The 15,367-nt window shown below is 40.0% G+C and overlaps 1 protein-coding gene and 2 long non-coding RNA genes across 5 annotated transcripts in view; 1 reads left to right on the forward strand and 2 right to left on the reverse strand.

The window, feature by feature from the left end:
- WTIP (WT1 interacting protein) overlaps nucleotides 1–15,070 on the forward strand; it is a 78,373-nt gene extending 63,303 nt beyond the window's left edge. For both annotated transcript variants that reach the window (XM_068693098.1, XM_068693100.1), the window contains 5 exons: nucleotides 2,486–2,548; nucleotides 4,937–5,067; nucleotides 6,016–6,067; nucleotides 7,980–8,048; nucleotides 10,862–15,070. In XM_068693098.1, coding sequence (XP_068549199.1) covers nucleotides 2,486–2,548; nucleotides 4,937–5,067; nucleotides 6,016–6,067; nucleotides 7,980–8,048; nucleotides 10,862–11,014 — 468 coding nt within the window. In that variant the 3' untranslated portion in view covers nucleotides 11,015–15,070. The remainder of the gene's footprint in view (nucleotides 1–2,485; nucleotides 2,549–4,936; nucleotides 5,068–6,015; nucleotides 6,068–7,979; nucleotides 8,049–10,861) is intronic.
- On the reverse strand, nucleotides 9,533–10,958 carry LOC137861712 (uncharacterized). The gene is made up of 2 exons (XR_011099791.1): nucleotides 10,821–10,958; nucleotides 9,533–10,349 (listed from the first exon to the last, which is right to left on the reverse strand). It is a non-coding gene; the product is annotated as an uncharacterized lncRNA (long non-coding RNA).
- The window catches only part of LOC137861711 (uncharacterized), a 34,451-nt gene continuing 31,988 nt past the window's right edge, over nucleotides 12,905–15,367 (reverse strand). For both annotated transcript variants that reach the window (XR_011099789.1, XR_011099790.1), the window contains exon 6: nucleotides 12,905–13,116. This is a non-coding gene — a long non-coding RNA (uncharacterized lncRNA). The remainder of the gene's footprint in view (nucleotides 13,117–15,367) is intronic.

The raw sequence follows: 15,367 nt of genomic DNA on the forward strand, positions 1-15,367 counted from the left end.
AACAGCTGTTTGAATTCTCAAAGTTTCTAAAGAAGTTTACAGGTGAGATACAAAAATGTAGAGAAAATGTTTTATTCTTTACCTTTGCACAGCACTGTCCACAGTACAACCACCATATAGAAAAATGGTGCTGCTGGGATCCTAGACTATTTTTCTTTTCCAGTCCAAGAAAATTTAAAGCACAAGCAGAGCCTAATCCAAACCCCAGCTTTCAGTGAATCAGGAGGTTTCTGGTTTGTCTGGGATCAATACTGTGATCAGAAAAGAGAACAGTGTAGTGGTGAAGGACAGTGAAAGATTTTATCACTGCTAGTAGACTTACTGCCATTTTGCGAAGTCTTAATTGGGTAATCCAGTTCTGGATGTGTTTGACAAATAACAATTCTCTTGTTAAAAACAAATCATGGTTTTAATATAATAGGGTTAGTCATATAAAGAGTGATTTTGTGTCAGCAAAACCTTTCTTTCTGACAAACAGTGTAATTTATGACAATCTAGTTAGCAATAAATGACATTAATCTGACCACTAAGCCATTCTGTTCCTGGGGAATAACGTTCCCTCTTAATCAATAGCTGGGTAAATGCTCCTTTGCATTCCTTATCAAATGACAGCCAGATGGTACTGGTAAATTCATTCCAGCAGGATTTTAGAATTAGCTGGGTTTGTATTATTGTTAATCCCCTGCTGTCTGCGCTGCCAGGACCTACCCACCTGTTTCCAGTAACCCTCGAGTTCACAACCTTAGGAAATAGTCTAGCCAGATGGTTACTCAGATACAGTGCAGCCAAGAAGCATCCCAAGTAGTGAGGACTTTTTTCTACCTCAGTAAAAAGAACAAAACAAGTATTTGGATACAAAAACTGCTACCTGAAATCAGGGAGGTGAACTCAGCCATTTCTCCATGTCCAGACTTGCACACCAGTTTCATTACTCAATTCAGAATGGGATCTCCCAGAAGTAGCCAGCTACAACTGCCACCCCTGGATGTGTTCCTCAACACTCTGGTCTCTTTGCTGAAGTTTGAAAGTTTCTTCAGATTGTACAAGCTGTGTTCCTTAGTGCATAGCAAATACAGAGCTGTGAGAGCTGCTGTAGCATCGTTTACTGACTTTCAGGGCCCATCAAAGGGTCTGCAAGACCTTTTTCTTCTAAACTGCTGTGTTGCATAGCAACAATAATTTTGCCTCGAACCTCTTGATGTGAAATAATATGTAATCCCCTCACACCAATAAAAAGGAAAACATATGGCAGCGCTAGGCTGTGAACCACTGGCTTTTGAAGTGAGGGGACAGTTAATCCCCACGAAATCAAGGGGGAATGGAGCAAGCCATAGGCTCTGTTAGGCTGAGCCTCTGAGGATGCATTAGGTGCTCTGAGTCAATTACCCTGAGCTCTGTCAGGAGAGTCCAGTTTGCCCTTATCCTCCCAGTCACCATCTTTTATCGTATGTGACTACAGTACATTTCAGGCAAGCTTACAAACCTAGTTGCTGAAATAACCGTACAAGTGCCTGGGCACCCCTTTCCTCTGGAAGGAAGGGGTACACATGCTGCACTTGTACGGATGAGGGTAAAGTTCAGCCACTGTAAATACCAGTTTCAAAATTACATGGCTGGAGTTCATCAAGCAAATGTCTCTTTCCTGTAGGGTAGTTGTTGGGTAGGTCAGTCACCTGGCCTGATAACCTTGATATTATTTGTACGTGCCTAAGCATAGGGTTAAAGAAACTTTGGCATCTGAAACAGGACCTGCTTTAGGGGCCCAGGTACAAAGTTGAGACAAAAAATGTGCAGGCAGGGAATGTGGAGCTGTGGTCCCAAGTGCACGAAGTACTTCCCTGCGGCCATGCCCCAGGCACTGCACCCAAGAGGGCTCTGCTGCCAGGCTGCCCAGCCTTTCCTGTTCCCATTGCTTGCAGCTGGGCTTCGTATCACAGGGAACACAAGCTCCTCCATCTGGACTTTTAAAATTGTCTTATTGATAAAAAGCTTGGTATCCACAAGGTAGCTAAATAATCCTTGGGCCTGTCTCCATCTTTCCAGGCTGCATATAGTACTGAGTGAAATGTAGGTCCTAAAACTGAGGTCAGTAAGCATCCTGTTGCTAGTTTTGAGTGCGAGTCAGGAGGTCAGTCCTGCATTGTTTACTTCTAAATTATTTACTTTACCCCACTAGCACAGCAAAAAGAGTGACTAGAAGCTAATTCCAGCACGCCAAATGAATGCAAACTCCCTGAACAGGCTTCAAATCTAAAAATCATGTTTTTAAATGATATTGTTATGTTGCAAAGCTCAGTATTTACAGCAGATCAGGAGGCCAAGCTGGTACTTCAGCATGCTGCAAGAGCAGAACCAAGTTTTCTGCATCAGTCTTCCAAACCTATTGTGTAGTTTGCTGGCAAACAGCACGGTGTTCGTTTAAAAGGTATTTCTGCAGCTAGAAGAGTGGTTACTAATAATCCTGTTTTTTCTGTCATTTTAACAGTATTCAGGTTTTCAGCAAACAGCAGACAAGTGCTTTGTTTGTGGACACCTCATAATGGAAATGGTAAGAGAGCTAAGCTTCTAATTGTGGGATATCTTTTTGATGTATTTTGGATAGTGCTCTTTGAGACACTGTGCTTTTTCCCTTGTCAGACTATTGTTGTCACCATTATTGTAAAGGTAATTTTTCAAATTGAAGCAGTATCATAAATATATTCATGTTGTATTACTCTAAAGTACAGGAAGTTGGGCTTTTCTTATACCTGAGATCATGGGATTCTGTTGTTCTGCCATGTGCCAATTAAAAATAAAAAATAAAAGGAATCTAAATACTAACAGGGGAAAATAGACCACAGCTTTGTATGAGAATGTGGTAAAGGAAAGCAGGTGTTGTGTAAGACAATAGGACAGTAAGAGGATGGAGTCTGGTCTAAGGAAGAGAGGAGCATTATCAGTAGTCCTGAGGTTTGTTGCCAGCTCTGTGACTTGCTTTATTTACCTTCTGTCACTTGCTCCATGTCTGTTAAAATCCATTATTGCTACTGTGATGTGCAGGGAGCCAGCAGTCAGAATTACTTTTATAATTAAAAATCAAAGAGCCATAGGTTGGGCCAGATACTGTTGGCATCATTTCACTGGGAAAAAAGTAGGATGAATTTTGTCTGTTCTTCCTAAGCAAAAATTCCCAAACAAATGAAATTGCTTGCACATTGAAGAAGTGCAGATCATGTATATGTCAGTGTTTTCCTTTTGCTTTAAAATGTATGTGAACATTAGCATGCCTACTAGAACTAGCTATTGCATTGCAACACGGAGGTGCAGTAGGAGCTGGAACAGAGACTTCACTAATGAGGATTCTGGCTCATATCCTGGCACCACTGGTTGGACAAGGATATTGTTCGTTTTAGCCCAAGAGCAAATTTCTAGAGTTGTGTCGTGCAGGGAGGGGGATCCCAACTTGCATGCTTTCAGCTGGCCCTTAATTGCAGAACGCCAGGCAAGAGTCCATAATATCTAGTTGGTGGAGCTCAGTAGCTGGAAGTTTGGCAGGTGCTCATCTGCTTTTCTTCCATCAGCAAGTATGCTCCAACAAAAGGAAACAGCTCTGGGAGCTCCAGGGATTAAGCAGTCTTATTTGGCTAATTGCTCTGTGTTCCTCCCCAGGAGTGCACAGACACAAACATGCCTGCACAGTCGTATTACTGGTGTGCAGCTGAGGAACCGTGCTGCAGCCCCACAGGCTTGGGTGCAAGCCTGAAGCTGTTCAAGGCTGAAAGTGCAGTCGAATTAGGGATTGTTCTGTGCAAAGGGTGGCTGCGCAACCACGGCAGGCTAACAGTGCATGTTTTGTAGCTGCTTGGATAGCAACACACACACAGACAAGTTGTGTCTGGGTAGGAACAGGCTTGCAAATCAGACTCTGATGTCAGTCATTGAACAGAGAGCTATAGAGATTTGTTAGAAGAGGGAAAAGGTGAAGTTAAGTTGACTTCACACATTTTTCCTATGCTCCATACCTTATTTCATGTTGATTTGAACTTTATCTGTAGAAACACCTACATGGCCATGAGAACTTGGTCGGGGGAGATTTTCCATCTCCAGCTTATTAATAGCTCCAAGATGAGTGTTCTTGCTAGCAGAAACTTTCTGAGATTACCTTTCAAAGGTGATTCTTATACCTGAAATGCATGCAAGTGGTGCTATAAGGTGTTGAGAGATGCCTGAAGATGATACTATGTCTAACCCTTCCCAGAACCATGTTCATGGGCTTGATGTGCCCTTTGTGCTGTCACAGTAAGTACAAGGATGCCATGAGGAGGGGATTTTTCTGTAGCAACATAATGGAGACTGCATAAACCTGTCCTTAAAGCCTTTAAAATGCAGCAGGGAAGGTCAGCATGGCAGAAGGCAGTGCAGTTTTGATTACCCATCGATACAGATGGAATTTAAACTGAAACTGATGGGCCCCAGTGACAAATAGCTAGTTAGTAACTGTGGTGGAACAGGAGCGTTAATAAAAGGCTATCTACTTGCTTGCTTTATTGTTTTACTTTGTAGATTTTAATAATGACTCGTTTGGACTCTCTGTCACAGCCTGTTACATTTTGTGAATTAACTCTGTATCTCACTAACTTGTATCTGCAACAGATTTTTCCAAGAAGTAGTCACTGAAACTATTTTTAATTTCTACTGGGCAATATTGGCTCTGCAGAGCTAAAAGTGATGGGACTTAGTCTGATTTTCACAGTTCTCTGTCATCATTGGGAGCCTAATAGAAACCCACAGAAATAAGCAAGCTCATTGTTTTAAACGGCCCCTTGCTGACAGATCTCCAGAGTGGTAATTTCATTCTGAATTGTGTTTCTTACTGTAATTTTTAAGAGTCGGAGATAGCAGTGGATGGGGGATCTCATGTAATCATGCATCCACTTATTTTGTTTTGCCTCTTAAGATCTTGCAGGCCCTTGGAAAGTCATACCATCCTGGCTGCTTCCGCTGTGTGGTATGTAACGAGTGTTTGGATGGAGTCCCCTTCACTGTAGATGTGGAAAACAATATTTACTGTGTCAAAGACTACCATACGTAAGTAAATAAATCCAGTGCATGCTTGGAAAAATTATACAAGTTAAATTATTGGTATAGTTGTAAGCGTTGCAGCAGATAAAAAGGGTTATTTCTGTCTGCTGTGATGTCCCTTAGTGCTCTTCTGACATTTTGCATTTGTAAAGTGTTTTAAAGTTTTAAATGTCACTTTGTGGGCCTAGTGTGACATTCAGGGGCTAGGTGAGGTTGAAAATCAAGTTATATCAGAGGATGTATTCCTCTGGTGGCTGCTTCTCTACTGCTTTCAGGATTTCCAACGTGAAGTAGACATAGCTAATTGTGCAATGATGTTAGGTTTTGCTGGCTTTCATAAGTCTAGATTCTGGTAGCGCATCACTGGAGAGTATAAGTTACATTAACCTAGACTGGACAGTAGACATGTAATTAGCAGCTAGTGTTAGAATGATTTTAGCCTCACCTTACAAAATGTTTTGTGGTTAAGTGATTGCTTTTGGACTCCCTTCTGCTCTGCACTTTAAACTCAGCCCTATTGGTTTAACTGACTGCTTGGTGAGGATGGAGCAAATGTTGGCTCAGTAACTGTCATAAAGTACAGCTGTGGATAAAACCAGTTGATGTATTTGGTTTAAGTAGGTCCTAGCCAAGATCAGACCCTTTCACACTTAGTGTGTCAGTTGGTGACATTCCTTGGGTCGTGAGGTGCTCTGCAAAATTTGAACAACTTTAAGAGTAAAGAAAGCTGAGAGAAAGGGCATATATGGGAGTAGGGCTGGACTGACTATGCCTAGAGGTCAGGAAGACCTATGCAGTAAAGGTGTGGGGTAGATCTGCCTTTGTAAACTTCCTTTTCACGAAATATTACCAAAAAATACAAACCTGGATTTACATTTTGCTAATGAGAAGGCTTGGTTCTACTTTTTGGAGAAGCTTTGCATGTAATTTGAACAATTTCTTCTTGCACCCTAGGGTTTTCGCACCAAAATGTGCTTCCTGTAACCAGCCAATTCTACCAGCACAGGTACGTGTTAACATGCACAGACTCTTTAGAGAAAACAGCTGTTGGCATATGAACACTTCGCAAAAACACATTAGATGCTTTTCCTCCCTCTTTCAGAGGCTGTAGTATGTCAGATACTAAATTAAATACAGTTCAGCAGTAGTGTCACTCCCAAACATTCCCAGAGGTTGTAATAGTCATAGCACTTATGCAGCGTAGTACTTTGTATCTTTAGGGTGCTTTCCAGGTCTTGATTATGCTGTTATAAATCTTGTTTAATTGAAAGCCCTGACCAGGGCTCCAAGAACAACCCAAGAAGTAAAGCCCTGTTTATTTTTAGAATCTCCCATTAGCAGACAAGGAAAATTGCTGTTTGAGCTGTGTTTGCATTTTTGATGGAATGTGTGAAGATGCCCAAGCTTGAAAAGACTTCTGAGGGGTTACCCTGACCCTGTGAAAAGGCCACATAGCCTGTCATCCTGGGGTGGCACTGTAATGAGTGCTTGAAGGGGTGGAAAAGCAGGTAGAAAGGATGGCTAAAAGGAAAGCCAGATGAATGACTGCTGCTTGCAACCTCAGCCCATTGTGGCAGTGCCGTGAATACAGTAAGATTTGTACGTTAAGACAATCCTTTTCTGCCTGCTGCAGTGATGTTTGTGTAGGACCCTCTGAGTTCCCATTGCTGAGGTCACTGACCAGCTCATTCACAAGCAAGAGCCTCAGCATCTCACTCCTCTTCTTTGGCATGTTTATAGAGCCAGAGCTTGCTGCCTGTAAGCTGCTGTGCCCCAGTAAAGCTTAGGGATAGAGCCTCTCTCAGCATGCCCACCTCTACCACTCTGCATGTTATTTTCCATTTGTAATTCTTTCTGTTAAACGGTAAAGTCTCACATAATTTAAAACCTTATAAAGGCTGAGACAGAACTACCTGCCCTGCTGGTGGGGTGTAAGGAGAAAAGCCCTATGGAAACTTCCCTTGGTTTTGTGTCTTACAAAATTATATATATATATATATATATAAAACATATAAAATATAAATACAAATATATATATATTTAGATACAAAAGTAAATAAAAAGAAAAGAGAAGAAAAAGCAGCCCTACTGCTGACTCATCTGATGGTTAGCGGGATAGACTCCATGTTCTTTCCCATGGAGGTTTCATAGGTTAGATCAAAACTAGCAGTGCAGGTGCTAACTTGCCTACAGCTTCTCTTAGACGTAGGCTACGTCATATCTGATGCTCTGACCACGCCTGCAACTGGAAACAATGCAGGGCAGCAAATTTAATGAGTTCTGTCTTCAGAGGCATCAGAGTGGCTCAGAGAAAGTCTGTGAGGTTAGAAGAAGGGTATGGGCTGCTCAGCAGGGCCTGGGGCTCAGCCAGGTATTACACAACTCCACTACATCCACCCTCATGCTGAGGTTTTTGGCCTGTGCACATAATTACCTGCTGGACTAGTATGTAAATCGCCATGGGGTACATAGAGTGACACATGTGTGTGCAAAATATCTGTGTACCATCTGGTTTGAGGGGAATAGTCCTGGAAAGATCAGGTCAGGATTTCTATAGGGAAGAGTGACCCAATCAGTAAGTCATGTTGTTTGGCTGGTAATTTGTGCAAATCCTGGGTGCCCTTGGAAAATGATTTGATCTCAAGAGAAATTTGTCCCTTGAGCATGAAGTTTTGGCTACACTTCCCAAAGGACCTCTACAGCTTAGCTCTGTCAGATACCCGTGCTGCTGCTGAACTGCAAAAGCAGCGGTGCAGTGCTGTGCCTAGTGGGGCAAGACCCTCAGCATGCTCTGCTCTGCAGGAGAGGGGATCCTCCTGGGAAGCAGCTTTCCAAAGCTATAAGCTGGGCACTCAAAGAAGATAGAGAAAACACCACTTAAAAACACATTCTTACCTTCTTTGTGCTTTCCCCAACAGGGCTCCGAGGAGACAATTCGAGTAGTGTCAATGGACAAAGACTACCATGTGGAGTGCTATCACTGCGAGGTAAGTGTCACTGCGTGCCTCTGCCCAGCTCCCCCACGGCAAGGCTTTGCTAGTAGCGAGCATCCTCCCGATCAGTGCGTGACTCGCGCCCCAGAGTGCGTTTGCTGGTTCCTACGTGCCTGGGCAGGCAGGGCTCTGCCCCACAGCTCCCAAAAGGAGTCAGAGGAAGGAATACACAATAGGCTGCCAGTCGTGCTGCCGTCTCTAGTAGCACCAGATTAGTTCCTTTTTTCTTCTCACAGTATATGAATTTCAAAGGCCGGGTTTTAGTGGAATTTTAGTGGAATTTTCTCTGTACTTGTAGATGAGGAAAGAACAAAGAGGGAAGTGCTGGTTCTCTTTTTTGCCTGATCTTTTTGGATACAGTTTGCATGGCTGTGGTCTGAGGGGCCTTGAATCCACATGGCCTTTGCAGGGAAAGACCATTACCCTATGCTGGGAAGGGGTTCCGAGTTTTTCCATGCTGGATGAACAGTGATTTTTTACTACAAAAGAGACGGGTACCAGTGACTTGCTATTTCTTTTTGTGCAGAACATTTAAACATTTGGGGGGGCAGATCAGGTTCTGGGACTAGTGGCTTTGCTTCACAGGGAGGGAGGAGAGCTGAGCTCAGTCCTAGCTCTGCATCCCATAAGGGAGGAGACAAATCCTTTAATTTGGGATCAACCCAAAACTTCCCTTTTGCAGTAGGTACGGCTATCTGATAAATACATTCTATTATTCATGCAGGTGGTAACTGTGATAGCCATCCAGCATGGCCTGTCATAAGCACCAGAAGCAAAAAATGTAGCCATGCTGTCTTCTGTGCACTCCTGCACAGAAAGGTTTTATAGAGAGATTTCCAATTGAGGGAGAAAATAGCAAAATTCAGGGCTTCTCGAAATGTACATGAACCTAAACCCTAGGAGGAGCCCATCCTCTTAGTTATCTCCTTCCAGCAGAGGTAGCTGATATTCCAGAAAAATTGGCACAGGAAATTTCAGAATTTTGGAAAACTGTATTTCCCTCCTCCTCCTTTCCTCATCTATTGCTTTGTGCAGGCTTCACCTAAAACAACAGCTCCCTCCCCTTCTCTCCCAGCCTATCAATGTTATATTAGAATGTCCAGACAGGGGGTTATTTTCAGTTCTGTTTCATTATTCATTTCCCCATTCTCTTTCCAGTTTGGGAAATCAAGCTGCCTCCACATCTGCCCAGAATGGCAGAGTGCATTTATGTACAGAAATTAGGGGGTTAGCCATGTGTTAACAGGGGTAGGTTACTGCCTAACATCCTCAAATTAGGCTCAAACTGTACACACTGAGTCACTGCTGTCTCCAAATATTGCTGGTTCAGTTAGTACCAGTATTTTGAGGGATTCATATGGATTCTTTTTAAAGGCCAAATTTCTATGAAATGCCATTTGTCATCACCACCTGTTGGTCACTCAAAGTCACTAGTCACTAGCTCAGAAACTTTTCTGCTTTTTCATGTCATCTCTTCCTTATGCAACAGCTTAAAATTTGCTGTGAAGTTCAAGCTGGCTTGCAGATCAATATAGACTTATTCTAGAACTGAAATCACTGAGAAAGTAGACTTTCTTGTTGCAGAAAAAGGAATCCAGTTCTGGACAGGGAAAAGGTACCCAACAGCTATTCCAAATGCTTGTAATATATCTGAATTTTTTAAATTATAAAGAGGAACTGAATTTTAAATCTTAATATAACAGACTATAAAGGTAGGATGTAGCATATATTCACACAGAAAATAGAAATTGGCAGAAGCTTTGATTAAAGCCTCTCTAACATCTCAGTTTTAAAGCTTACTTTAAAAGTTTTCATTCTTATTTCAGCATTATAAAAAATAAAGATTTTAACATTATCTATGAAAGCTGAAAAATCATACTTTGAGTCCAATTAAAAACTCTGCATTGATTTTCAGTACTAAAATTACCTATATGCCCAGTTTGATCACATTTTTTCTTCTGTTAAGTGTTCAGTTACATATTCAGAATCTCAGAGTAGTCAGAATTGGTCACAGTAACAATTTTAAGTACTTACAACTCTTGAAACATCAAATCCAAGCACAAAACCACTCTAACTTTCAAATATTCTCAAGGTTGCAATGATAACTGAGCACCAGGATTACCTCTATTACAGTGTACACAGTTGTCAGCAGGCAGCATCGCTGTTTACTCTGTTGTTTTTATTTCTGTTCCTCCAGTGTTGTTCATTTATGTCATCCCTGTAGTTATGTGCCAGTCCCACAGATACTAATGTGTCTCCACCAAAAATACAAACCATGGGCCTTGAAGTCTTTCTCTAATTCAAATTAGATTAAAAAAATAATAATAATATGAAAGTTCAGTCCTGATTTGTAAGTAAAATATGCCTTATCTCCCCTCCTGGCCTTACTCCTCTTTCTCATTCTCTGCTTATACTCCCCTAATTCCTGCTCACACCCTTGTTGTAGAATCAGCTCCTTTTTTTTTTTTTTTCCTAACCTGTTCCACGTTGTGCGTCTATCAGGGTTAGTCCTTAGCCTAATTTTATCTGATTTGCTTCAACATTTAGTAGATGAAGATAAGTGGGAAACAACAGAAAAAAAAATGCGACAACTGGGCTGGGTCCTTCTAGAGATTGTCCTAGCAGATTTCAGTGACGGCATTTTGTTTAATACAAGATAGTCAGGGTCTGTCTACCACAAACTCTTGAGATTGTTGCTTTTGGAGGCATGGGAGGGAGCTCTCACAGTTACACAAGTCGGATCAACACTGATATGAGATAACCTACCTGAATCACTCACTAACCCAGGATTTAAATTTTTCTTCCAGGACTGTGGCTTGCAGCTCAATGATGAGGAAGGCCATCGTTGTTACCCATTAGAAGGCCACTTGCTCTGTCATGGCTGTCATATCAGGCGCCTTAATATTAAATTGCCATCACATCCACCTCCAAGCTATCCGATGCACGTCACAGAACTCTGAAAGACATTTCCATTACCAGTAAGCTGTTTGAAAGAGAAGACAGAAATCTTAAATGACTTTCCTTTTCCTTTAAAGATGATATCCCAGTAATAACCATCTAAACCAGCTATTTATTTTTTAAATCAGAGGTGAGGGGTTCTTTCTGATCTTGTACATATGTGTTCTTTTATCCAGACATTTTCACTGAGACACCGTCTACTTGAACAAATAACGTGCCACTAAATTGTAACTGTAAGTGGCAGCAATTCTAAAAACAGTGGTATAAAGGGCTGTTCTGCACTCCCTACTCACTCTTCTTCAGTGGAGGTTTCACCAAAGTAAGGAGTGCAGAATTAATTTCCAGAAGTTAGCACCTTATCATATTGCAGCAGGCATGATAAGAACAACACTAGCATTTTAACTCGTTTCTTCGAATTCTGGTCTTAGAGAATGCAGTCTCACAGTTTTAAAAACGTAAATTCCCAACAGTAGTGAATAGGAAGCAAGCAAACATTTTTAGCAATGGCAGTTTTCAGCAGGGGTTAAATAATGGCATTCTGTGAAGAAGCACCAGGCCAACTCTTCATCCTACATGGTTTCACAGTCATCCAAAGACTATTTTGCTTGCTAAAGAAATATGTCAAGCATCTCATGAAAAACACAGACAAACATATCTAAAAGATTGCTACATGCAAGTTCACAACAATTGAAGGAAGTAATAGACCTCTGTAATTGCTTGTCGTGTACAAGTGTAGCCACAGTTTCAGAATGCATTCATACCAACTTGATGATTTGGCACTTACTAAACAATCTTTTAAACCTGTTTTTGTTTAATAGGGTTAGCAGCCCCTTTCTATGCAAAGGTACACTTGTCTTCACGCTACTTGTTTTATACAAGAATTTGTTACCAACTGCTTTATGATTGTGTGTTGAGATGTTAGTAAAAAGGGGGGGGACGACAGTGTTTTTTGTATTATCTCTTCAGCTTTGTGTTCTTTTCTAGATATACTTTTGAACTGATTATGGTAATTATGTTCATGGGAAAACAAAATACAGTTTAGCAGAAATAATAATTTAGACACTGACAATTGAAACATTGGTATTTTATAACAAGTATTAGGTGTACATAGAATGTACACACTTTCATGTTTTGCATAAGCTTTTACAGTAACCTCAGAGCTCTGGGGAAATATATGTCTTCCATATAGGAAGTTAGATGAATCTTTTTTATGGTTTGTTTTCTACCATGTGTTGATGATTTACATGCAAATCACACATCTGTATGTTTAAAAAATTCCTTGCATTCTCATGAGAATTGATCCAGCCTTCCTGAATTTATATTTTAAATAAATCCATCATTGCTGTCTTTGTATCCAAAATTACAATAAAATATTTTTTTTTCTGCTCCAAAGGAAGTGGAAATACCAGATTCTCCGCATGTGTAAATTGGGACATTTCCATGCCAGTTTTCAACACATCGAGAATCTGACCAATCTGTTCAGAAATAGTCACGTTAAATTCAGCATGCAGACTGATGAAATGACTTATTTGGTAACACCATTGCAGTTTAGTTTCTTATGCTCCATTGATTTTTTGAAAGCCATTTGTGGTGCTCTTGAGCAGTACAAAGGGCATCCAATGGACACTAATTCCTAAGTGGAATAATTAACTCCTTTAACAGAACTTTTTGATAGTCTGGAATTTCCTTGGGGGGGTGGGGGAGAGCAAGGAGGCAGGAAAAATTCCTGTGAATTATTTTTTTCTGTTAGTAAGGAACAAAAGGTATCTTTTCTGAACTTCTGCCAAACTTCCATTGGCCTAGATGAACCTGTTCTATTGAATGCTCCTTGGCAAGTCAGATGCTCCTTTAAAAAGTAATTTTCTTATTAATATATGTTTAAAATTAACATATTTAATGTGAGAACTGTGTTTTGAATGGAATTACAATGCAACTAGTGCCCTGTTCCTACAGTTTGACCTAAGAGGCCTGCCCTCCAAAGAGTGGGCACTGACTGCGTGCACACTTTCTCTGCATTTGCAAGCATTACCTGTTTGTCTGTAGTCACCAAACCAGCCTCAGAGGGAAACAGAAGTACATGTGCCTCTTGCCCAAACAGCAAATTCTAGAAAAGGAAAAAAAATTGTCTTAAATTAGATTGTATGACTAGGTCAGTTCCATTAAGGTTACTACAAACAATATGAAATGGAACCGAGCAGACCTTCAGGATAAACTTTTAGCCTGAGATGCGATGTAATACTTTTCTATTTAAAGATGCTGCTTTAGCCCACATCTAGCTCTGAGGTACTTGTATTTACTTGTCTTTGTGATACATATTAAAGAATCCAAATTAAGAAAACAATCATTAAAATACAGATAAGGTTTGGGTCTGTTCCTGTGAGCAAGCCGTCCCATAACAGTACTTGCTGTACTGAACCATGCTTTGCTCTACCATCGTAAAAGCAAAACCTTAAAAATCACAGTGGCCAGAGGAGGAGATGATGCTGGCATTTAGCCCAGTCTTCTGCCAGCACCTTCCTTAGCACTTTGCCTCCAGTCAGGGGCAAGGTTAAGTTTCCAGTTTGACATTACTTTTCAAGGGTCAGCACACTATCTAACATGTACATACAATACCTTTTCTTCTTTTTTAAAAACGATCATACCTTAGAACAGAATAATATTTAATTTCACATTAATTTGTCAGTCTTGTAGTTCTTCTCAGTTCCAATGTGTTAAGTATCATCACAGTAAATACTGAAAGTTTTTACTGACTGTTTCAATATAGGATAAGTAATTTGTTTAAAAACCAGAAAGCAGCAGTTGTTGTTCCATCAGTTTCTACAGACATGTCCATTTTGTTTTTGGCTAATGAAGTACAGCTTTGCTTTTCCAGCATTAAGTATAAAAGCTGGAGGTTGAAAGAAATTTGCCAGTTTTTCAATCAAAGAACGGAAAAAAAATAAAAGCAAATCTAAACCAACGGTGTGCTGCAATCTGTAGTGCTAGTGACAGTTTCTTCACATTTTACATCCTGTCTGGGGAATTATGTAAATGAGAAAGCTTCTTTTAATTATTTTCTTAAGGAGTATGCTTATATAAAATCAGTTCAACAAAGATGTAAACTTTCTGGAGTTCATTTTATGATGTGATTGTTCATCAGAAGCCTTTTCTGCATTCTGTACTGTCAGAATATTTCCATAAAGTTAAAACAATAACAACTTGATCTCATTTGCATCAGGAGTACACCTTTCCATTTTGGTAAGGCAGTCTTACAAAGTCCCTACAATACAACGCTGTCCTAGGCAATTCAGAGTTCCTCATGCACTGGAGGACGTGATCCAAAGAAAGGACCAAAATAATAATTGGAAAACAAAACAGAAGAATGCACTCAGATAATTGAGCTTTCAAAAAGGGGTTGTTTGGGTTTCTTTTCTTTTCACTTGTGTGCATGTGTGTATGTGTGTGTGTATATATTTTGTAAGGTGGAGCTTCAGAAGGAAAACACGGTTAGAGGAGCTCTTTAAGACCAGAAATTCCAGAGTAGTTAAGTAAACCAAAGCTCTAAAGGAGACAAAAGCTGCTTTCTTGTGTTTCAAGAAAAGTTTAAAAGTTTGTGATTCATCCTGTAACTAATGCCGTAACTAGAGTGTATAATTTGACTTAAATTAAGTTTCATTTGAGAAATATTTTCATTTTCTTTAAAAGAATATAGTTTTCTTCCAAGAACTTGGACCAACGTTGATTTTTATTTTGTTAGGAAATATATAAATTCCCTGTTTGTATATCATGTAACTAGTTTACATGCTGAAAATATACATTAGTTTAACTATTTTTGTATATATCCTTGTAAAACCTTCCAATGTGCTTCTGTCTTTTAGTCTTTAGAATTACTTGTGGTTTTGTGTTTCAGTGTTTGATTCCCTTGATTGTTGAAGAAAAAAATTGGGAAATGTAGATTTTATTTATCTAAAGAAGAAGCTACTTGCTATCATCCTAAGTTATTTAATATTAAAGTCAGAAGTTTCATTTAACCTTAGATGCTATAATCTGCTTTTTTCAATAAAGACATTTTGTAGTTATCTTTGATTTTGTAGTTTATTACATTTAAGTATTTTTTTTAATCTAGGTGGGCTCTAACACCATTTTCAGGAGACCCTTGTATTACCTACAAAAATGCCTAACTGATATTAATTGATTGCAGCTGCAGTCATGAAGGATTTTGGTCCTCCAGTGCAAGTGTTACTAATTAAGGTCTAAAATATGCCCACAGCTAATGTTTTGCAGCTGCACTTAGAAAAGAATTTAGCCACTCTGGCAATTTTTAATTAAGCTTTAACCAGTCTGGCTAGTTCACATGTAGGCCAGTTGGCATGGAG

The sequence above is a fragment of the Anas acuta genome, chromosome 10 (genome assembly GCF_963932015.1).
Source record: "Anas acuta chromosome 10, bAnaAcu1.1, whole genome shotgun sequence".
Taxonomy (NCBI): domain Eukaryota; kingdom Metazoa; phylum Chordata; class Aves; order Anseriformes; family Anatidae; genus Anas; species Anas acuta.